At 45.5% G+C, this 22,647-nt stretch overlaps 1 protein-coding gene across 3 annotated transcripts in view; it reads left to right on the top strand.

The window, feature by feature from the left end:
* Positions 1-22,647, top strand: part of PECAM1 (platelet and endothelial cell adhesion molecule 1) — a 74,826-nt gene that overhangs the window by 11,535 nt on the left and 40,644 nt on the right. For all 3 annotated transcript variants that reach the window (XM_039476306.2, XM_039476307.2, XM_039476305.2), the window contains 4 exons: positions 5,640-5,933; positions 9,255-9,560; positions 17,097-17,372; positions 20,224-20,472. In XM_039476306.2, the coding sequence (XP_039332240.1) occupies positions 5,640-5,933; positions 9,255-9,560; positions 17,097-17,372; positions 20,224-20,472 (1,125 nt within the window). The remainder of the gene's footprint in view (positions 1-5,639; positions 5,934-9,254; positions 9,561-17,096; positions 17,373-20,223; positions 20,473-22,647) is intronic.

The following is a 22,647-nucleotide window of genomic DNA, read 5'->3' as shown; positions in this document are numbered from 1 at the left end:
GGACTCTCCTGCCGCAGCCTCCCGAGTAGCTGGGATTACAGGCATGAGCCACCATGAGAGCCTTAAATATGGTTTTTATTTGAAAAAATTCTCTAGAAACATGGAGTGGAGACACAGCTTTAAAGCTCTGAATAGGTTTTTTTTGGCTTATGCCTGTAATCCCAGCACTTGGGGAGGTTGAGGTGGGACAACTACTTGAAACCAGGCGTTTAAGAATAGCCTGGGCAACACAGTAAGACCCCATCTCTAAAAAACTTAAATTAAAAAATAAAAGAGTTGACTTTATTTCTGTAACTGAAAGAATCTAGCTAACATTTCTCAAGCACTTTATAAGTGCCAGGAACTCTACTTTAAGTACTTAAACTCAGGTTCTCATTTATACTTACATTCCTTGTACCCACTGTATGGGTAAACAAACTGAGGCTCAGAGAAGTTTAGGGACTTGCCAAAGGTCATACAGCTTTGCTAGTAGCAGAGATGAGATTTGGCCCAGATCTGACTCTAGGCACTTGATTTCTGCACTTTAGCATCTCCTGGTTGAGTCACTGGAATACAAGGCATAGCTTAAAATGAAGGAGGAAGTACTGAAGAGGTAATGGAAGGAGACCTACCTGTTTCTGAGAGGGAAGAGAGTGCTGGGGAGGGAACTATATTAATTGAGGGTGCAGAGAAATTAATATAATCCAAAGAAACTTTTTTTTTTTGAGATGGAGTTTTGTTCTTGTTGTCCAAGCTGGTGCACTGGTGTATGACCTTGTATCACTGCAACCTCTGCCTTCCACGTTCAAGCAGTCCTCCTGCCTCAGCCTCCCAAGTAGCTGGGATTACAGGTGCCTACCGTCACACTCAGCTAATTTTGTATTTTTAGTAGAGACGGGGTTTCACCATGTTGGCCAGGATGGTCTCAAACTCCTGACCTCAAGTGATCCACCCGCCTTGGCCTCCCAAAGTGTTGGGATTACAGGCGTGAGCCACTGTGCCTCACCGGTCTAAAGAACATTTTATGTAGAGAGCTCATCCAGTAGGCTCCGTACATCAGGAGCTTGTAAGTTGCACACAAAGACAAAAAAAGGGAATTCCAAAGAGTAATGCTACGGGAAATGACTTGAATTTAAACCATCACCTTGTTTCATCTCATGGACTGACCAGATGCCATTTTCTTGTTGTTGTTGTTGTTGTTAAATTAATTGCTCAGTATATAGCAGCAGGTGCAAAATGTGGTACTCATTTTAAAATCGAAGGTTAAATTTTAAATTACTCAAAAAAGGCCTAACTTTGTTAAAAAGAGAGGGAAAGGACAGATTTGCCAGTATCTCTGGCCAGCTAGCTAACTAACCTTTTTCTTATTCCAAAAAACCAACTTGGGACCACTTATAAAAATTATGTATTGTTGTTCAACAAGATACATTAATAAGGAACTCAGGCTGAGAAAAAAATAAAGGCACGCAAATAAAGCCATGGCCCTTAGCACAAAACACATTCCAAAGGTTGCTAGAAGCAGAGGTGAAATCTTGGCTGTGTATTAGCAATCAAAGCAGAAAGGGAAACAGTGTCCATTAGAACATTCTCAGAATCCACAAGATAGAAATGAATCAGTTATTCAGCATAAACACAGTGTTTCCTGGTGCTATTGGAACACTTTGTGAAATTAGGGACAATATCTCATTAACATCCCAGACCAACATCCCAGAAGAACATTTCTTAAGAGTTTGCCTCTGTGCTCCTCCCTACCCCATACCCCCTTCCTCCAGAGATGACCACTATGCTGACGTGTAAAATATTGATCTTATATCCAGCCACCTTTTTGTTTTGTTTGTTTTTGGAGACAGAGTCTTGTTTTGTCACCCAGTGCAGTGGCACAATCTCAGCTCACTGCAACCTCTCCCTCCCAGGTTCAGATTCTCCTGCCTCAGCTTCCTGAGTAGCTGGGATTACAAGTGTATATCACCATACCTGACTAATTGTTGCATTTTGATAGAGATGGGGTTTCATGATGTTGGCCAGGCTGGTCTCGAACTCCTGGCCTCAAATAATCCACCTGTTTCGGCCTCCCAAACTGCTGGGATTACAGCTGTGAGCCACCGTGCCCACTCTTATCCAGCCACTTTTCTAAACTCACATTTATTCCAGGTTAATTTGTCTGTAGACTATTGGAGGTTTTTACATAGACATCATATCGTCTGTCTTTGAGAGTTTTAAACATTTGACTGCTCCATTCACTCAAAAATTTAAATACAAAATTTTAGATTCTATGATTGCATTATTCACACTTCATGGAGAGAGGTAGATGGGGGGCTAACAAAGCATACCAAACATAGTTGCTTTCAATCTCAGGTCCAGATGCTGGATAGATAGCTTCTTTGAGAATGGGTATGGTAGAAATTTCTTGGGGGGATGTGTAGGGATTTGGGAAAAACACCTGATTTTATGGTCATGGGCTTTCAATACATTTTTTTTTCCAAACCCCCTACAGATCACTACTTTTTTTGTTCTTTTTTTTTTTTTTTTTTTTTTTGAGACGGAGTTTCGCTCTTGTTACCCAGGCTGGAGTGCAATGGCGCGATCTCGGCTCACCGCAACCTCCGCCTCCTGGGCTCAGGCAATTCTCCTGCCTCAGCCTCCGGAGTAGCTGGGATTACAGGCACGCGCCACCATGCCCAGCTAGTTTTTTGTATTTTTAGTAGAGACGGGGTTTCACCATGTTGACCAGGATGGTCTCGATCTCTCGACCTCGTGATCCACCCACCTCGGCCTCCCAAAGTGCTGGGATTACAGGCTTGAGCCACCGCGCCCGGCTTTTTTGTTCTTTTATTTTTTCGAGATGGAGTTTTGCTCTTGTTGCCCAGGCTGGAGTGCGGTGGCACGATCTCAGCTCACTGCAACCTCTGGCTCCCGGGTTCAAGCGATTCTCCTGCCTCAAGCGACCAAGTAGCTGGGATTACAGGCATGCGCCACCACACCCGGCTAATTATGTATTTTTAGTAGAGACAGGGCATCAGCATGTTGGTCAGGCTTGTCTCGAACTCCTGACCTCAGGTGATCCACCTACCTCAGCCTCTCAAAGTGCTGGGATTACAGCTGTGTGCCACTGTGCTGGACCTCTTCTTCATTTTTTTTTTTTTGAGATAGGATTTCACTCTCACTCAGGCTGGAGTGCAGTGGCATGATCATGGCTCACCGCAGCTCAACCTCCCAGGCTCAGGCGATCCTCCCACTTTTAGCTTCCCAAGTAGCTGGGACTACAGACACATGCCACCATGCCCAGCTAATTTTTTATTTTTGAGACAGAGTTTTGCACTGTTGCCAGGGCTGGAGTGCAGTAGTGTGATCTTGGCTCACTGCAACCTCTGCCTCCCAGGTTCAGGTGATTCTCCTGCCTCAGCCTCTGGAGTAGCTGGGATTACAAGTGCCCACCACCATGCCTGGCTAATTTTTTGCATTTTTAGTAGAGACAGGGTTTCACTATGTTGGCCAGGCTGGTCTTGAACACCTGACCTCATAATCCAACCGCCTCGGCCCCACAAAGTGCTGGGATCACAGATGTGAGCCACCACACCCGGCATTTTTTTGTAGTTTTGTAGAGTCAGGGTTTTGCCATATTGCCCAGGCTGGTCTCGAACTCCTGGGTTCAAATGATCCTCTTGCCTCAGCCTCCCAAAATGCTGGCATTAGGATTATAGGTATGAGCTACCGCACCTGACTTCATCCATATTTTTTAAGCCATGTATAGACAGGGAGATGTTTGAAGTTGTTTTACTGACGAATTTGGAGAGTGAAAATTTTATGGTGCTGATTAAACCTGGATTCATGTGCTTGGAAAAGAGAACCCCAGGGAAGGTAGTGAGTGCTTTGAGATGTGTCAAGGGGTATAACTGGGACTACAGGTGGACTTCAGAAACACCTACAGGCCTTGCGAAGAGGATCTTCGAAAGCAGGCCACCCTGGTCTGCTCTGAAGCTTGGACACAAGTTCTGACTCATGGGCATGGTTCAGGATCTGCTAGCCTGGAAATTTTTCAGGGCTGTGGCCCACAACCAACCAACGGACAGAAATGCTTATGGCAATAGCTATAGAGCACCCAGTTTTAAGCCATCCAGCCTTCTGTTAGCCTGCCACTGTAAATGAGCCTTAACATGTGATCTGCAGTTAGCTGAATTCTATTGACAGCCTGTGGTTACTGGATATAAGCCAATACTCTTCTGGGGACATCGGCCAGAAATGACATGCTTGGCCAGTTGACCCAGAGCCTAGTTCCTGGCAGAGACTGGATAGCTGGTTGAGCATTGTGGCTGCTTTGGGTCTTGATCAGAGATTCCTGTCGTTAGTAGAGAGGAATCTATACTCTTTGCTTCTTGGTAGTAGCAGGTGAGGCTGGAAATGCAAGTAGCTGCCTAAAAAGTGGTTTCAAGTCCTCACCATCTGGTGAAACCTCAGAGCCCATCAGATAGAAAATGCCAGCTGGGACTGTGCTAATTCGGTGAGGTCTGGGTGGAGAAGGAGGGTTCCTGGGCATGACCATCTGGTTTTGGAATGGAGGTAGCGGTCATTTATTAAGGACTTGGTGTGTATTGTGCACTGTACGGGAGATGTTCTGGCTGCTCTCGTCTAAGTTTCCTGCAAAGACCTAATGAGATATGATTACCCCACCCTACAAGTAAGGAAACTGAGCCCAGAGAGGTTAGCTGCCCAGGGTCACACAGTAAATGATGAGCCAGGACTTGAAAACTTGACTGCTTGAATCATATGCTCTCTCTAGGGGTCAAGATGTGGCAGCTCACAGGATGCCTCCATCTCTCTTTTATTTTATTTATTTTTTTTGAGACCGAGTCTCACTCTGTCACCCAGGCTGGAGTGCAGTGGCACAATCTTGGCTCACTGCAACCCCTGCATCCCGGGTTCAAGTGATTCTCGTTCCTCAGCCTCCCAAGTAGCTGGGATTACAGGCATGTACCACACACCCAGCTAATTTTTGTGTTTTTAGTAGAGATAGGGTTTCACCATGTTGACCTGGCTGGTCTCAAACGCCTGACCTCAGGTGATTCTCCTACAAAGTACTGGGATTATAGGCACGAACCACTGCGCCCAGCTCTACATCTTATATATATATATATATATTTTTTTGAGACGGAGTTTTGCTCGTTACCCAGGCTGGAGTGCAATGGCGCGATCTCGGCTCACCGCAACCTCCGCCTCCTGGGCTCAGGCAATTCTCCTGCCTCAGCCTCCTAAGTAGCTGGGATTACAGGCACGCGCCACCACGCCCAGCTAGTTTTTTGTATTTTTAGTAGAGACGGGGTTTCACCATGTTGACCAGGATGGTCTCGATCTCTCGACCTCGTGATCCACCCGCCTTGGCCTCCCAAAGTGCTGGGATTACAGGCTTGAGCCACCGCGCCCGGCCTCTACATCTTATATTAATAATACTGTGTTTCCTTGCTTTGGTGGGAAAAGTTGCAGCTTAGTACCTACTGCTCCTGCTTGAGCCACTATGCACAGTTACTATCAGCCTGGCCCTGTAGAACCCCAGACTCAATACTGCATAGGATGTGATAAGACTACATCTGATGTGGTGAAGGCCACCGGGATGATATTGTTTCTGAGATAACAGGTCTGTCTGCCCTCTTTCCCTTTGCATTTAGCTTTCACCATCAATACTGTCGACATGAAGAGCCTGCCGGACTGGACAGTGCACAATGGGAAGAACCTGACCCTGCAGTGCACCGCGGATGTCAGCACCACCTCTTACGTCAAGCCTCAGCACAGGATGCTTTTCTATAAGGATGACGTACTGTTTTACAACGTCTCTTCCACGGAGAGCACAGAGAGTTATTTTATTCCCAAAGCCCGGGTCTATGACTCAGGGACGTACAAATGTACTGTGATTGTGAACAACAAAGAGAAAACCACGCAAGAGTACCAGGTGTTGGTGACAGGTGAGTTCTTGGCACTGAACACAGGCAAGCAGATGGAGTGTAACACACAGTGGCATGAATAACAGCTGTGAATGAATAGTGACACTGGACTTAACTCTCCACCCATCACCCTCTCATCATTAATCTGCCTGGCATTTTCCTTACCTGAAAACATAGTCACTAGACATATTGCCAATAGGCCAGATTCTCTTTCTTTCTTTCTTTCTTTCTTTTTTTTGAGACAGAGTCTCACTCTGTCACCCAGGCTGAAGTGCAGTAGCATAAACTTGGATTACTGCAACCTCCACCTCCTGGGTTCAAGCGATTCTTCTGCCTCAGCCTCCCAAGTAGCTTGGATTACAGGTGTGCACCACCATGCCTGGCTAATTTTGTATTTTTAATAGAGGCAGGGGTTCACCATGTTGGTCAGGCTGGTCTTGAACTCCTGACCTCAAGTGATCCACCCGCCTTGGCCTCCCCAAATGCTTCTTCATCTCATCGCGTGAACTTCAATTTCTTCTTCAAGACCGGACTCAATGGTATTTTCTCTTTCCAAATCAAAATTGATCTCCCCCAGGGCACCGGGCGTTTCAGCTCTGATGCTCCCTCTACATTCAATGGTAGTTATGTGTATAAAGGCCACAGAGCTGTGTTAAGACACTGGGTTCTTCAATCACTCTGCCTGAGTTACAATCTGGGCAAGGCCCTTAACAGCTCTAAACTTCAAAATCCTTTTTAGTAAAAGGAAGATAACAATAATACCCACCTCAGGCAATTATTGAGAGGGTTAAAAGGTGTCATGTGGGTAGAGTGCTTAGCAAAATTTTCAGCACCTAGTGAGTTCCTAATACCTGGAATTTATTTATTTATTTATTTATTTATTTATTTATTTATTTTATTTATATTTTTTTGAGACGGAGTTTTTTGCTCTTGTTACCCAGGCTGGAGTGCAATGGCGCGATCTCGGCTCACCGCGACCTCCACCTCCTGGGTTCAGGCAATCCTCCTGCCTCAGCCTCCTGAGTAGCTGGGATTACAGGCACGCACCACCACGCCCAGCTATTTTTTTTGTATTTTTAGTAGAGACGGGGTTTCACCATGTTGACCAGGATGGTCTCGATCTCTCGACCTCGTGATCCACCCGCCTCGGCCTCCCAAAGTGCTGGGATTACAGGCTTGAGCCACCGCGCCTGGCTTATTTATTTATTTATTTATAGACAGTCTTGCTGTGTCGCCCAGGCTAAAGTGCAGTGGTGTAGTCTTGGCGCACTGCAACTTCTGCCTCCCGGGTTCAAGCAATTCTCCTGTCTCAGCCTCTCCAGTAACTATGATTTCAAGCCCATGCCACTATGCCCAGCTAATGTTTTGTATTTTTAGTAAAGATGGGGTTTTACCATGTTGGCCAGGCTGGCCTCGGACTCCTGGCCTCAAATGATCCACCTGTCTTGGCCTCTCAGAGTGTTGGGATTATAGGCCTGAGCCACCACGCCTGGTCCAGAAATTTCTTATTTCACTCAATATTGCCTTCCTTTCTCACACTTCTGTCTCCTCTTCCGGATAGTGAAATTATGAAGATAGAGATGGCATTTGGTTTATTTTTACATCCTGAACAATGAATCTGGCACATAGTAGGCACTTAGTCAATGTTTATGGAATCAGTTAAAGTCAGTTCCAGCCTGTGGCTGCATTCAGCAAATGCTAACAACGATCACAGTGACACTGACAAACACTGGCTACCTTCTGTCCTCTAAGCTGCATCTGTTGGGAATCTGAATTTGTCCTCTTCCCAATGGGATTATAAACCACTGAAAATACCAACTAGGCCGTGCGCGGTGGCTCAAGCCTGTAATCCCAGCACTTTGGGAGGCCGAGGCGGGTGGATCACGAGGTCAAGAGATCGAGACCATCCTGGTCAACACAGTGAAACCCCGTCTCTACTAAAAATACAAAAAATTAGCTGGGCATGGTGGTGCGTGCCTGTAATCCCAGCTACTTGGGAGGCTGAGGCAGGAGAATTGCCTGAACCCAGGAGGCAGAGGTTGTGGTGAGCCGAGATCGCGCCATTGCACTCCAGCCTGGGTAACAAGAGTGGAACTCTGTCTCAAAAAAAAAAAAAAAAAAAAAAAAAGAAAAAAAAAGAAAATACCAACTACATCTTGACTATATTTTATTTATTTTTATTTATTTATTTTTTGAGACAGAGTCTTACTCTGTCACCCAGGCTGGAGTGCAGTGGCATGATCTCGGCTCACTGCAACCTCCACCTCCCAGGTTCAAGCGATTCTCCTACTTCTGCCTTCCAAGTAGCTGGGACTACAGGGGCCTGCCACCACACCCAGCTTATTTCTGTAGTTTTAGTTGGGAAGGGGTTTCACTGTGTTGGCCAGGCTGGTCTCGAATGCCTGACCTCAAGTGATCCGCCCTCCTCAGCCTCCCAAGTGCTGTGATTACAGGTGTGAGCCACCATGGCCAGCCATATTTTATTTATTTTTTAAAATTGGTTTTTGGGGGGCAGGTGGTGTTTAATTACATGGATAAATTCTTTAGTGGTGATTTTTTTTTTCTTTTGAGACAGAGTCTCACTCTGTTGCCCAGGCTGGAGTGTAGTGGTGTGATCTCAGCTCACTGCAACCTCTGCCTTTCTTCAGGTTCAAGTAATTCTCCCTCCCTCAGCCTCTCAAGTAGCTGGGATTATAGGCACCTGCCACCATGCTCAGCTAATTTTTTTCTATTTTTAGTGGAGGCGGGGTTTCGCCATGTTGGCCAGGCTGGTCTCAAATGTCTTCCTTTCCCTCCCCTCTCTCCTCTCCTCTCCCCTTTTTTCTTCTTTTCATGAGAATGGAAAAGCAGGGTGTCCAGCTGGTCAGTGTCCCTCTCCATGGCCCTTTTTTCTTTCCTTTTCTTTTTGAGACAGGATCTCACTTTGTTGCCCAGGCTGGAGTGCAGTGGTTCGATCATTGCTCACTGCAGCCTCAACCTCCTGGACTCAAGCCATTCTCCCACCTCGGTCTCCCAAGTAGCTGGGACTACCAGTGCACACCCCTACGCCTGGCTAATTTTTAATTTTTTTGTAGAGATGGCATTTTACCATGTTGCCCAGGCTGGTCTCAAACTCCTGGGCTCAAGAGATCTACACGCCTCAGCCTCCAGATTTTATATTTTTCAAAGTACCTGGTGCTGTACTGGGCACATACCTGCTCAGTTATTACCTGATAGGTCGCATTCAGTATTCAGAGAACAAAAAAAGGAACCTTCTCATGGTTCCTTTTTTCGGAACTCGGTGGAGGGAAGCTTGTGTCTCTCAGTCAGGCTGATACCGACAGACTTTCTCTTTCCTCAAAGGAGTGCCCAGTCCCAGCGTGACACTGGACAAGAAAGAGGCCATCCAAGGTGGGGTCGTAAGAGTCAACTGTTCCGTCCCAGAGGAAAAGGCCCCAATACACTTCACAATTGAAAAACTTGGACTGAATTCAAAAATTGTCAAGCAAAAAAGAGAGAAGACTTCTCGGGACCAGAATTTTGTGACGCTGGAATTCCCTATTGAGGAACAGGACAGTGTCATAACCTTCCGATGTCAAGCTAGGATAATTTCTGGCATCCACGTGCAGACCTCGGAATATACCAAGAGTGACCTGGTCACCGTGAGAGGTCAGAGTCCTGCTGCTCCCTTTCTCGTCGTTCTTTGTGGTTTCTGGTTTGGCATGGGGAGAAAGAACCCAGAACTGGAAAGGGGTAGGGCCTTCTGGCTGGGCTGTTGTTCTCAGGACTTAAACTTAATCATTTTAAGCCAGTATTTTTCAAACTTTTTTTTTTTTTTTAAACTGTGATTCAGTGAAATTACATATAATTTTTCAAAGAAGAGTTTCACCAACACTTTATCCTTAATATAGGTGATGCTTTTGGTGTGTGTGTGTGTGTGTGTGTGTGTGTGTGTGTGTGTGTTTTGTTTTAGTTTCGTTGAGACAGAATCTTGTTTTGTCACCCAGGCTGGAGTGCAGTGGCTGGATCTTGGCTCTCTGCAGCCTCTGCCTCCCTGGTTCAAGTGATTCTTATGTCTTAGCCTCTGGAGTAACTGGGATTACAGGCATGAGCCACCACGCCTCTTTTTTATATTTTTAGTAGAGACGGGGTTTCACCATGTTGGCCAGGCTGGTTTCGAACTCCTGACCTCAGATGATCCACCTGCCTTGGCCTCCCAAAGTGCTGGGATTACAGGCATGAGCCACCGTGCTTGACCTTGTATGTGTTTTTGAGACAGGGTCTTGCTCTGTTGCCTGAGCTGGAGTGTAGTGGCACGATCATTGCTCACTGCGATCTCAAACTCCTGGGCTCAAGTGATCCCTCCCACCTTTGTCTCCCTAACTGCTGGGATTACAGGTGTGAGCCATTGCACCTGGCCTTTTTTTCCTCTTTTTTTTTTTTTTTCAAAGACAGGGTCTTGCTTTGTTGCCCAGGCTGGAGTGCTCACTGTATCATATCTCACTGTAACCTCCAACTCCTGGGCTCAAGTGATTCTCCCACCTCAGCCTCCCAAGTAGCTGGGACTGTGCCACGTGCCATCATGCCCAGATAATTTTTCCTTTTTTTCTTTTTTTTTCATAGAGACAGGGTCTTGCTATGTTGCCCAGGCTGGTCTCAAACTCCTGGGTTTACAAAGTCCTGCGTCGGCCTCCCAAAATGCTGGAATTACAGGCCTGAACCACCTTGTCCAGTATATATGATGCATTTAAAAAATTTTGTTAAAATCATTTCAACTCTTCTCTTTTTCTTGTATTCTCTTTCTCTTATTTTGATGTTAACCCCCAGTATTCATATGAGACATTTCAATATTTCCTATTCTACTCTATTTCAGTCTTGTCTTTTTGAGACAGAGTCTTGCTCTGTCGCCCGGGCTAGAGTGCAGTGGGCGCAATCTCGGCTCACTGCAGCCTCCACCTCCCAGGTTCAAGCGATTCTCCTGCCTCAGCCTCCTAGGTAGCTGGGATTACAGGGGCACACCATCATACCTGGCTAATTTTTGTATTTTTAGTATAGACAGGTTTTCACCATGTTGGCCAGGCTGGTCTCAAACTCCTGACCTCAGATGATCCGCCCACCTCAGCCTCCCAAGGTGCTAGGATTATAGCCATTGCGCCCAGCCTATTTTAGTCTTTTTTTTTTCTTTTTTTTTGAGACGAAGTCTTGCTCTGTCACTGTAGTGCAGTGGCACAATCTCAGCTCACAGCATCCTCTGCCACCAGGGTTCAAGCGATTCCCTGCCTCAGCCTCCAGAGGAGCTGGGACTACAGGCATGTACCATCATGTCTGGATAATTTTTTTGTATTCTAGTAGAGACGGAGTTTTATCATGTTGGCCAGGATGGTCTCGATCTTCTGACCTCATGACCCGCCTGCCTCAGCCTCCCAAAGTGCTGGGAATACAGGTGTGAGCCACCTCGCCCGGCCCTATTTCAGTCTTTATAAACACGAGCCATGATGCACTACACTGATGCATTATGTGATCTGTGGTTTGGAAGCCACTGCTTTAAGCCATTGAGGGTCAGACACCAGGAAGTTGGGTCTGGAGGGGATCGGGAGGTAAGAGAGGGCCAGGTCCTCAGCCTTGGTGTCCTAACGTTTAACATAGACTTTTGCCGGGCGCGGTGGCTCAAGCCTGTAATCCCAGCACTTTGGGAGGCCAAGGCGGGTGGATCACGAGGTCAAGATCGAGACCATCCTGGTCAACATGGTGAAACCCTGTCTCTACTAAAAATACAAAAAATTAGCTGGGCATGGTGGCGCGTGCCTATAATCCCAGCTACTCAGGAGGCTGAGGCAGGAGAATTGCCTGAACCCAGGAGGCAGAGGTTGCGGTGAGCTGAGATCGCGCCATTGCACTCCAGCCTGGGTAACAAGAGCGAAACTCTGTCTCAAAAAACAAAACAAAACAAAAAAAACCATAGACTTTTGTTGGACAAACACTAAACAAATGAGAAATGCTCCCAGGAGAGAAGAGGGCAGCAGCAGGGAAGCCGGGGAGTGTCCAGGACAAGCAGGACTCTAGCACAGGTAGTCAGCCACTCCCAGGCTCCGGGCTCATTGGCCAAGTATGAAAAGTCAGGGAAGCCACACCCATGGAGATATTTGCAAATATTTTCAAAGCAAGAACCTTACAGTTTGTCATAAATGGTCTCCTTCTTTTGGCATCCCACTTTATCCTGCCTATGGTGTGTGTGTCTATATGTTCTATTATTGAATCATATGTGCTCTGGGTAGAATTTTTGGAAATAAGAGCAGGATATAAAGTATGTAGATAAAGTGACAAAAAACGCATGATCCTGTAGACTTTTCTATATATATTTATATATCATACACACACACACGCACACAGGTTTTATTTTTACAAAAGATGGGAACCTATCACACCATTTTATAATTTTTTTTTTTTTTTTTTTGAGGCGGAGTTTTCGCTCTTGTTACCCAGGCTGGAGTGCAATGGCGCGATCTCGGCTCACCGCAACCTCCGCCTCCTGGGTTCAGGCAATTCTCCTGCCTCAGCCTCCCGAGTAGCTGGGATTACAGGCACGTGCCACCATGCCCAGCTAATTTTTTTGTATTTTTAGTAGAGACGGGGTTTCACCATGTTGACCAGGATGGTCTCGATCTCTCGACCTCATGATCCACCCGCCTCGGCCTCCCAAAGTGCTGGGATTACAGGCTTGAGCCACCGCGCCCGGCTCATTTTAATAATTTTTAAAAAACTTGACAAAATCCGGCCGGGCGCGGTGGCTCAAGCCTGTAATCCCAGCACTTTGGGAGGCCGAGGCGGGTGGATCACAAGGTCAAGAGATCGAGACCATCCTGGTCAACATGGTGAAACCCCGTCTCTACTAAACATGCAAAAAATTAGCTGGGCATGGTGGCGCGTGCCTGTAATCCCAGCTACTCGGGAGGCTGAGGCAGGAGAATTGCCTGAACCCAGGAGGCGGAGGTTGCGGTGAGCCGAGATCGCGCCATTGCACTCCAGCCTGGGTAACAAGAGCGAAACTCCGCCTCAAAAAAAAAAAAAAAAAAAAAACTTGACAAAATCTTATGGACGATGGTCTGTATGAAGAAATATAGATCTGTATCATTTTTAGAACTCAGAACTCTACTGTAGGGATGGGCCATCTCTACAACCCTCAAACTCCTGGGCTTAAGTGATTTTTACCTTCTCATTTGTTGATGGGCATTTAGATATTTTTCTCAGTTTTTGCTGTGACAACAATCCTACAGTGTAGATATTTGTACTTATAACTTGTGTACTTTGGCAACTATTTTTTTTTTTTTTTTTTTTGAGACGGAGTCTGGCTCTGTCATCCAAGCTGGAGTGCAGTAGTACAATCTTGGTTTACAGCAATCTCTGTCTCCCAGGTTCAAGCGATTCTCCTGCTTCAGCCTCCTGAGTAGCTGGGACTACGGGCACACTCTGCCATGCCTGGGTAATTTTTTTGTATTTCAGTAGAGATGGGGCTTCACCGTGTTGCCCAGGCTGGTCTCCAAATCCTGAGCTCAGGCAATCCACCCGCGTTGGCCTCCCAAAGTGCTGGGATTACAGGCATGAGCCACCGTGCTGGGCCCGGGTTAATTCTTAGCAGTCAAATTGTTGAATCAAATGCTTTTTGCATTTTCAGTGGATTAAAAACTTGAGCATGACACTAGATGTGGTGGCTCACACCTGTAATCCCAGCACTTTGGGAGGCCAAGGCAATGGATCACCTGAGGTCAGAAGTTCGAGATGAGCCTGGCCAGCATGGTGAAAACCTGTCTCTACTAAAAATACAAAAATTAGCCAAGTGTGGTGGTGGGCACCTGTAGTCCCAGCTACTCGGGAGGCTGAGGTGGTAGGATCACTTGAACCCAGGATGCAGAGGTTGCAGTGAGTCTACATGCCACTGTACTCCAGCCTGGGCAACAGACGTCATCTCAAAAACAACAACAACAACAAAAACCACTTCAGCATGAAAAACTTATCATAAAATAAGACAAATAACAAAGTGGAGAAAATATTTGCATAGTACCTTTGACAAAGAGCTAATTCCTTTCATTTGTAAAAGACTTGGTCGACCATGCCTGGCTTGATATTCCCAGAGTGCTAGATATTGCCAAAGGCTCTTCAGGTGGTTGAACATTTTTATCAAACGTGATGTTAGTGTTTGTTTTCCCACTTCCTTACCAATAGAGTCTTTCTGTTTTTTTCTGAGATGAGTGTCTTGCTATGTTGACCAGGCTGGTCTCGAACTCCTGGCCTCAAGTGATCCTCCCATCTCGGCCTCCCAAATTGCTAGGATTATAGGCATGAGCTACTGCACCTGGCACCCAGCAGAGTATTTCAATGTTTTATTATTTTTGACAATCTAGTTGAGGTATAGTGATACATACCATTGTTGTGGTGATTTGTATTTTTCTAGTTTTTAGTGAGGTTGAGTTTGTTTATTCATCTATTACTTTTTTCCCCCCTTAAACTGCCTATTCATATACACTTTGTCATTTTTATTGTGAATCACAAAACTCAGTGCCATTAAAGAAACAAGATAGGTAAATTTAACTAACCAAGGCTCTTTTTATTGTTCTTGATTGATTTGTTCAAGCCCTTTATTTTATTTTAAGAAATATTTTGTGATACATTTTTTGAGATGGAGGGTCTCACCGTGTTGCCTGGGTTGATCTTAAACTCCTTAGCTCAGGCAATTCTCCTCCCTCAGCCTCTCAAAGTGCTGGGGTTGCAGGTGTGAGTCACTGCCCCCAGCTGAGCCTTTTAGAAATTAATTAGTGCTTTGTCATCGAGATTATGCAAATATTTTCTCTAGTTTGTCATTTTCCTTTTAGTTTTTTTAAGTTTTCCATGCTGAAGTTTTGAACCTTCAGCTAGTCAAATTTACCTATCATGTTTCTTTATGGCATCTCAGTTTTGTGTTTCATACTTAAAGGTCTTCCACATGTGAAGAAGATGATGATGATTTTGAGACGGAGTTTTGCTCTTGTTGCCCAATCTGGAGTGCAATGGCACGATCTGGGCTCACTGCAACCTCCACCTCCTGGGTTCAAGTGGTTCTCCTGTCTGAGCCTCCTGAATACCTGGGGATATAGGCATGTGCCACCACACCCAGCTAATTTTTTATATTTTTAGTGGAAACAGGGTTTCACTGTGTTAGCCAGGCTGGTCTTGACCTCCTGACCTCAGGTTATCCACCTGCCTCGGCCTCCTAAAGTGCTGGGATTATAGGCATGAGCCACTGTGCCTGTCCATGTCAAGATTATTAAAGGAAAAAAAAATGTCACCTATGTTTTCTTTTACTGTGCTGTGGTTTCATTTCTTTTCCCCCTGTATTTAAATCTCTGGTGCATCTGGAGTTGATTTGGGTAAAAGAAAAACACCCTTCAGCTATTATTAAGGTTCCCCAGAAGACCTAAAATTTGAGAGTCCTAGGATGTAAAGGATGCCCTCCCCTTTTTTACTTTTACTTGAGAAGGCAGGCTGTTATTTTATGATAACTTCTTATTATGAATTGACTTTATTTTTTATTTATTTATTTTTTTTGAGATGGAGTTTCACTCTTGTTGCCCAGGCTGGAGTGCAATGGCGTGATCGCGGCTCGCCGCAACCTCTGCTTCCCAGGGTCAAGTGATTCTCCTGCCTCAGCCTCCCAAGTAGCTGGGATTACAGTCATGCGCCACCATGCCTGGCTAATTTTGTATTTTTAGTAGAGATGAGGTTTCTCCATGTTGGCCAGGCTGATCTCGAACTCCCAACCTCAGGTGATCTGCCCACCTCATCCTCCCAAAGTGCTAGGATTACAGGTGTAAGCCACCAAACCTGGCCATGAATTGACTTTATAATGTTAAAAACTGCCGGGCGAGGTGGCTCACGCCTGTAATCCTAGCACTTTGGGAGGCTGAGGTGGGTGGATCACCCGAGGTCAGGAATTCAAGACCAGCCTGGCCAGCATGGTGAAACCCCATCTTAAAAAAAAAAAAAAGTTAGAAACCACTAATGAATATTAAAGTATTAGATTACTCTAAATTCACTTTTAGCATTTTTTAAACATCCCTATTTTGTATTTTACACAGTGGAATCTGTGCATGTATTGAGTTTATGCCCTGGGCTTGTTTTTTATTGTCAGTGGAAATGAAAGCCTAGGACCTATCCCTACTTCCCTGAAGATCCTGTGCCCCGGTTGGTATCTAACCTATACTTGACTAAAACTATGTTTCTTTTTTAATAGAGATAGGGTCTCACTATGTTGCCCAGGCTGTTCTAGAACTCCTGGGCTCCAAAGTGTTAGGATTATAGGCGTAAAGCCCCATGCTAGGGCAAAATTGTTTTTCAAACTGTGTAAGTCCTGAAATCAGTTTAGTAAGTGATGGCCAGCATTTACAAAAATGAAATAGAAAAGACTAGAAGCCACTTTTTTGAAGGGATGCAATTATTCAAATATGCATTTCCATGAAGCAGCCCATTTCACATAGCTGAACTTTTAAAAGCTGTAGTATCTTCATGCTGAAATGCCAAGCTTCCATAAAGTGCTGAGAAGAGCCTAGAAAATCCATAGTGGGCAGGAGGAAGATCATGTCTAAATACTGTGGTTATTTCTGAAGTCATTTGAAGGTTTCTGCAGGCGAGATCTAGAGAAAGTGTTTGGCCTTTGGGAAGCTTCAGAAAGCCAGAGAATTGCAGTGAAGAAGCCTGAAGATGCAAGAGTGAGTGAGAAGCAAGAGAGTATGAGAGCAACCCAGGCAAAAGTTTTAGAGAGGAAAGGTTGAATTTTTAAAGTTCGTTAGGAAAGGCTGGGTACAGTGGCTCACGCCTTTAATGCCAGCACTTTGGGAAGCAGAGGTGGGCAGATTACCTGAGCTCAAGAGTTTGTGACCAGTCTGGGCAACACGGTGAAACTCCACTAAAAAAAAAAAAAAATACAAAAAGTTAGCTGAGCTACTCGGGAGGCTGAGGCAAGAGAACTGCTTGAATCTGGGAGGCAGAGGTTGCAGTGAGCCGAGATCACGCCGCTGTGCTCCAGCCTGGGTGACAAAGCAAGACTCTGTCTTGAAAAAAAAAAAAGTTAGGAACAATAGAAGTTGGATAACAGGGAGCAGGTAAAGATCAGAAGAGCTTCCTCTTGCCCAGGTTTGCACTTGAGTCCAACGGGGTTGTCTTCTTCTCTGGCAGAATCCTTCTCTATGCCCAAGTTCCACATCAGCCCCACCGGAATGATCACGGAGGGAGATCAACTCCACATTAAGTGCACCATTCAAGTGACTCACCTAGCTCAGGAGTTTCCAGAAATCATAATTCAGAAGGACAAGGCGATTGTGGCCAACAGCAAACACGGCAACGAGGCTGTGTACTCAGTCATGGCCACGGTGGAGCAGAGTGGCAACTACACGTGCAAAGTGGAGTCCAGCCGCATAGCCAAGGTCAGCAGCGTCGTCGTCAACATAACAGGTAGGGCTGCTGCTGCGGGAGAGGGCTGGCATGTGGCGGGCTCAAGAAGCCACCCAGCTGCCATCCAGCATGGCGGAAGAGAGCTGATACATTTTCTGCCCCTTCTTATCTGAATGAATGTGCTCAGGTGGGGCTTTGGTGCTCATGGAAGAAGTCAATGCAGAGCGAGTTAACAGTCCACTGTGCTTGTTGAGGGTAGGGGCTCCGACACCAAATCTCAAACCTGCCACTCACTGCTTCTGTGACCTTGGGTGAGTTGTTGAACATGCCGCAGCTCTGTGAGATGGTGATTATGGCAGCACTCACGTTTTTGGACTGTTATAATGATTAAGTGAGAGCCTTGTACAGAGTAAGACTCTATGATACTGGTTAATATTTCCTTACTCTGTTATATTTCTCTGTCCCCTGTGCCAAGCACAATGCTAAATCCCAGACATGGGTCCTACGACAGAGCCACAAATGAGAAAGCATTAGTAAACTCGAAAATAATCATAACATGGATGGGTGTGGTGGCTCACACCTGTGATCCCTGGATGTGGGAGACCAAGGTGGGCAGATCATTTGAGGCCTGGACTTCAAGACCAGTCTGGCCAATATGGTGAAATCCCATTTCTACTAAAGATACAAAAATTAGCTGGGTGTGGCAGCATGTGCCTATAATCCCAGCTACTCAGGAGGCTAAGGCACAAGAATCGCTTAAACCCGGGAGGTGGAGGTTGCGGTGAGCCAAGATCACGCCACTGTATTCCAGCCTGGGCAACAGAGTGAGAGTCTGTCTCAAAAAAAAAAAAAAAAAAGTGACAACAATTCCCCTTTGTTGAACACAGTATGATGGGTTTATATACATTTTCTTTTTCTTTTTTGAGACAAAGTCTCATTCTGTTGCCCAGGCTGGAGTACAGCCGTGCAATCTCAGCTCACTGCAACCTCTGTATCCCAAGTTCAAGTGATTCTCCTGCCTTGGTCTCTCGAGTAGCTGGGATTACAGGTGCCCACTACCATGCCCTGCTCATGTTTCGTATTTTTAGTAGAGACAGGGTTTCGCCATGCTGGCCACTCTGGTCTCAAACTCCTAACCTCAAGTGATCTGCCTGCCTCAGCCTCCCAAAGTGCTGGCCTAGGTTTATATATATTTTCATTTCATGCTCATAACAATTCTAGGAGATAGGTATAAGGGTGCCCACATTATGGATGGGGAAACTCAAACTGAGAGGTCAGATTGCAGGGTTACCAAGGGGTAGAACAAGAATTACCCTCAGGCCTGTTTGGCTTTTAAATCCATGAGCTGGAAAATTCCCTCAGGCTCTTAATCCCCCTTACCTGGCTTTATTTCTCTCTAAAGTACTTAGCACCAAAAATATACTCTACCTTTCTTGTTTATTGTGTGTATGCAGCCACTAGAACGTGAGCGGCTAAGGGCAGGAACATTATCTATTCTGTTCAGTGCTATGCCCTTAACACCTAGAACAGTGTCTGGCACACAGTAGGTATTGAATACATATTTGTTGGATGAAGGAATGAGTGTTGGATGACAGGGGACAGAGAGAGTCAGCACTTCTCGGTTGCACCGTGAAGGTGTTCATGTGTGTCTGCATTCATACATTCATTCATTCATTTGTTCACTTATTTACTAAAAGCCTCCTATGTGTCAGGCATTGAGTGTGCAGTGTCAACAAGAGTCCCCAGTACCACGGGTAGGCTGCCAACTACCCAACTGGGATATTGGCATACACGTTGGCTCCTGCTGGTCTATAGTGTGTACTAGCAGTGTAATTATTGATAATGACTTATATTTTGATGGCTCATGGTATTTTTTTACTGACACAATTTATATGATCTCATTAAAGAAAAGTACCAATTCAATACATATTGAGCACCATCTGTGTGCTGGGCAACTTACTGGGCTACCTAAGAGCTGGTTTTACCTTTGAAGTATTCACAGACATAAATAGACCAGTCTACAGCATTTTGTGGTAGAAGCCCAGATGGACTGAGACATTCTGTCTCAGAGACTTTCTCTGGATAACTTTCTCCAAAAGTCCTTTCTCTGATTCCCTAAGCCTAGGTTCAGTGTTTTTCTCATGGGCTCTGTCACAAACAACACATCTGAATCTACCACTAAATCTAAGCGCTTTGAAGTCAGAGACTGTTTCTGATGCACTGCTCTCTCTCAATGCCTAGCAACAGGCCCACCACAGAGAGAGCATGCAGTAAATACTTGTGGGGTGAAATGAGCGAGTGAACAAATAAATGAGTGAATGCATGAGTCATTATTTGCTGCATTACAAGATGCAAAACTTTTTTTTTTTTAAGAGGGAGTTTCACTCTTGTCACCCAGGCTGGAGTACAGTGGTACGATCTTGGCTCACTGCAGCCTCTGCCTCCTGGGTTCAAGCAATTCTCCTGCCTCAGCCTCCCGAGAATCTGGAATTACAGGCGCCTGCCACCATGCCCGGCTTATTTTATAGTTTTAGTGGAGACAGGGTTTCACCATATTGTCCAGGCTGGTCTCGAACTCCTGACTTCAGGTGATCCACCCGCCTCTGCCTCCCAAAGTGCTGGGATTACAGGCATGAGCCACTGCATCTGGCCACAAGTTGCAAAACTTTTCTAATCCTTCTCATTGAAATAAATTGGATTAACAAGAAAGGAAAACCTGCCATTGGAATCCTAGACAAAGAATGATCCTTACTGGGGTGATCGTTAGGTATACGAGAAGCAAAGGAAAACTTTTTGCTGGAAGTTGGAAGTTGGTGCTTCCAATAGCATCTGAGCCAAGGTCCTCTCCAGGAAGGGGCTTTGTGGTGGCGTCCAGACACATCTCACTCCATTCCCATGCATTGTTTTTCAGAACTATTTTCCAAGCCCAAACTGGAATCTTCCTCCGAACGTCTGGACCAAGGTCAGAAACTGTCCCTATTCTGCTCCATCCCAGGAATGACTACAGCCAACTTCACCATCCTGAAGGAAGACACGGTTGTGTCACAGACTTCAAATTTCAGTAAGACAGTCTCAGAGTGGGACAGTGGGACGTATATCTGCACTGCAGGTATTGGCAAAGTAGTCAAGAAAAGCAACACAGTCCAGATAGTCGTGTGTGGTGAGTATATCAGCGCTGACTCAGAGGGCATCCGGGGCTGAATGGGAGAAAGGAAATTTATCTGCAGCCACCGCCCTGTCCGGTCTGATCAGACTCAGGCAGGGTAAGAACTAGAGGGAAAGAAGGGTGAAATCAAAAGGTCAAAGAAACAAGGAGGTATTCCTGCTCAGAGTACTGATTCCCTGATGATGATGTGGGTTCTGACTTGCTAAGATTCTGGCAAGGTTCAGCCTGCTGGAGGAAGTAACCACCCAAAAGCTCAGGGAGGAAACACTACTTAGCCAATGTTAAAACTTTTTTTTTTTTTTTTTTTTTTTTTGAGACGGAGTTTTGCTCTTGTTACCCAGGCTGGAGTGCTATGGCGCGATCTCGGCTCACCGGCAACCTCCGCCTCCTGGGTTCAGCCAATTCTCCTGTCTCAGCCTCCTGAGTAGCTGGGATTACAGGCACGTGCCACCATGCCCAGCTAATTTTTTGTATTTTTAGTAGAGACGGGGTTTCACCATGTTGACCAGGATGGTCTCAATCTCTTGACCTCGTGATCCACCCGCCTCGGCCTCCCAAAGTGCTGGGATTACAGGCTTGAGCCACCACGCCTGGCTTTTTTTTTTTGGAGACAGAATCTCATTCTGTTGCCCAGGCTAGAGTGCAGTGGCATGATCTCAGTTCACTACAACCTCTGTCTCCTAGGTTACTGCTCCAGGGTATCCTGCCTCAGCTTCCCAAGTAGCTGGGATTACAGGTGCCTGCCTAAATGTGTGTACAAGACCTGGTTAAAATACAGGTTCTGATTCAGTATTTTAGGTCCAGATGGGGCCAGGTTCTGCATCTCTAACTAGCATTTTGGTGATGTGGATGCTATTGGTCTCTGGACCACACTCTGTGTGGCGAGATTCGAGATGATTCTAGATCTCCAGTCAAGTGGTCACTATCACTATTATTGTTCAGTTGTGATCCTTTCATTTAACCTGTGGCTGTGAGCTAAGATTCTATTGTAGCTTCAACTGAACCTGTTGTCAATACTCTAACCACCTAACTCAAAGGCAGGCCAAGAAGTATTTAAAAATATATATATCGGCCAGACATCATGGCTCAAGCCTGTAATTCCAGCACTTTGGGAGGCCAAGGCCGGCAGATCACCTGAGGTCAGGAGTTTTAAGACCAGCCTGGCCAACATGGTGAAACCTCATCTCTACTAAAAATACAAAAGTTAGCTGGGTGTAGTGGTGCACACCTGTAATCCCAGCTACTCGAAAGGCTGAGGCAGGGTCCCTTGAACCTGGGAGGCAGAGGTTGTGGTGAGCCAAAATTGCACTATTGCATTCTAGCCTGGGTGACAGAGCGAGACTTCGTCTCAAAAAAAAAAAAAAATATATATATATATATATATATATGTGTATATATATACACACACACATACATACATATATATCTGTGTGTGTGTGTATATGTGTGTGTATGTACATATATATACATATACATATATATATATATATATATATATATATATATATCTCCTGGGCCAGGTGTGGTGGCTTGTACTTATAATCCAGTACTTCGGGAGGCTGACATGGGAGGATCACTTGAGTCCAGGAGTTCAAGACAGGCCTGGGCAACATAGTGAGACCCTGTCTCTACAGAAAATAAATAATTAGTCAGGTGTGGTGTGTACCTGTAGTCGCAGCTACTGGGGAGGCTGAAGTAGGAGGATTGCTTGATTTTGGGAGGTTGTAGTAAGCCCTGATTGCAGTATTGCACTCCAACCTGGGTAATAGAATGAGACCCTGTCTCAAATACACACACACACACACACACACACACAATTTTGTTTGGCTACTTGTTGTACTTTTCCTATGCTTTCTGTGTCTTTGCTCAACACAAGAAAAGCATATGTATGTGTGCATGTGCATGTGAGCTATGGTAAAATATAAACATGTATTTCTGTCATTCTCCATTTTGCTTATTGCACTTCTCTTTCCCTTTCCCTTCTCACCACACACACACACAACACACACACACACACACACACACACACACACACACACACACAGCCTGTTAGTCTCATAGGTGTCCTATAAGGCTAAATAAAGCAGGCAGGCATTTGAAATTACAGCAGGGACAGAAAGCAAAGCCCAGGTTTTAGAGAAGGAACCTCTTGGGCTGAATGTTTCGCTT

Source organism: Saimiri boliviensis, chromosome 17 (assembly GCF_048565385.1).
Source record: "Saimiri boliviensis isolate mSaiBol1 chromosome 17, mSaiBol1.pri, whole genome shotgun sequence".
In the NCBI taxonomy this organism is placed as follows: Eukaryota; Metazoa; Chordata; class Mammalia; order Primates; family Cebidae; genus Saimiri; species Saimiri boliviensis.
This window is presented reverse-complemented; position numbering and strand designations above follow the sequence as displayed.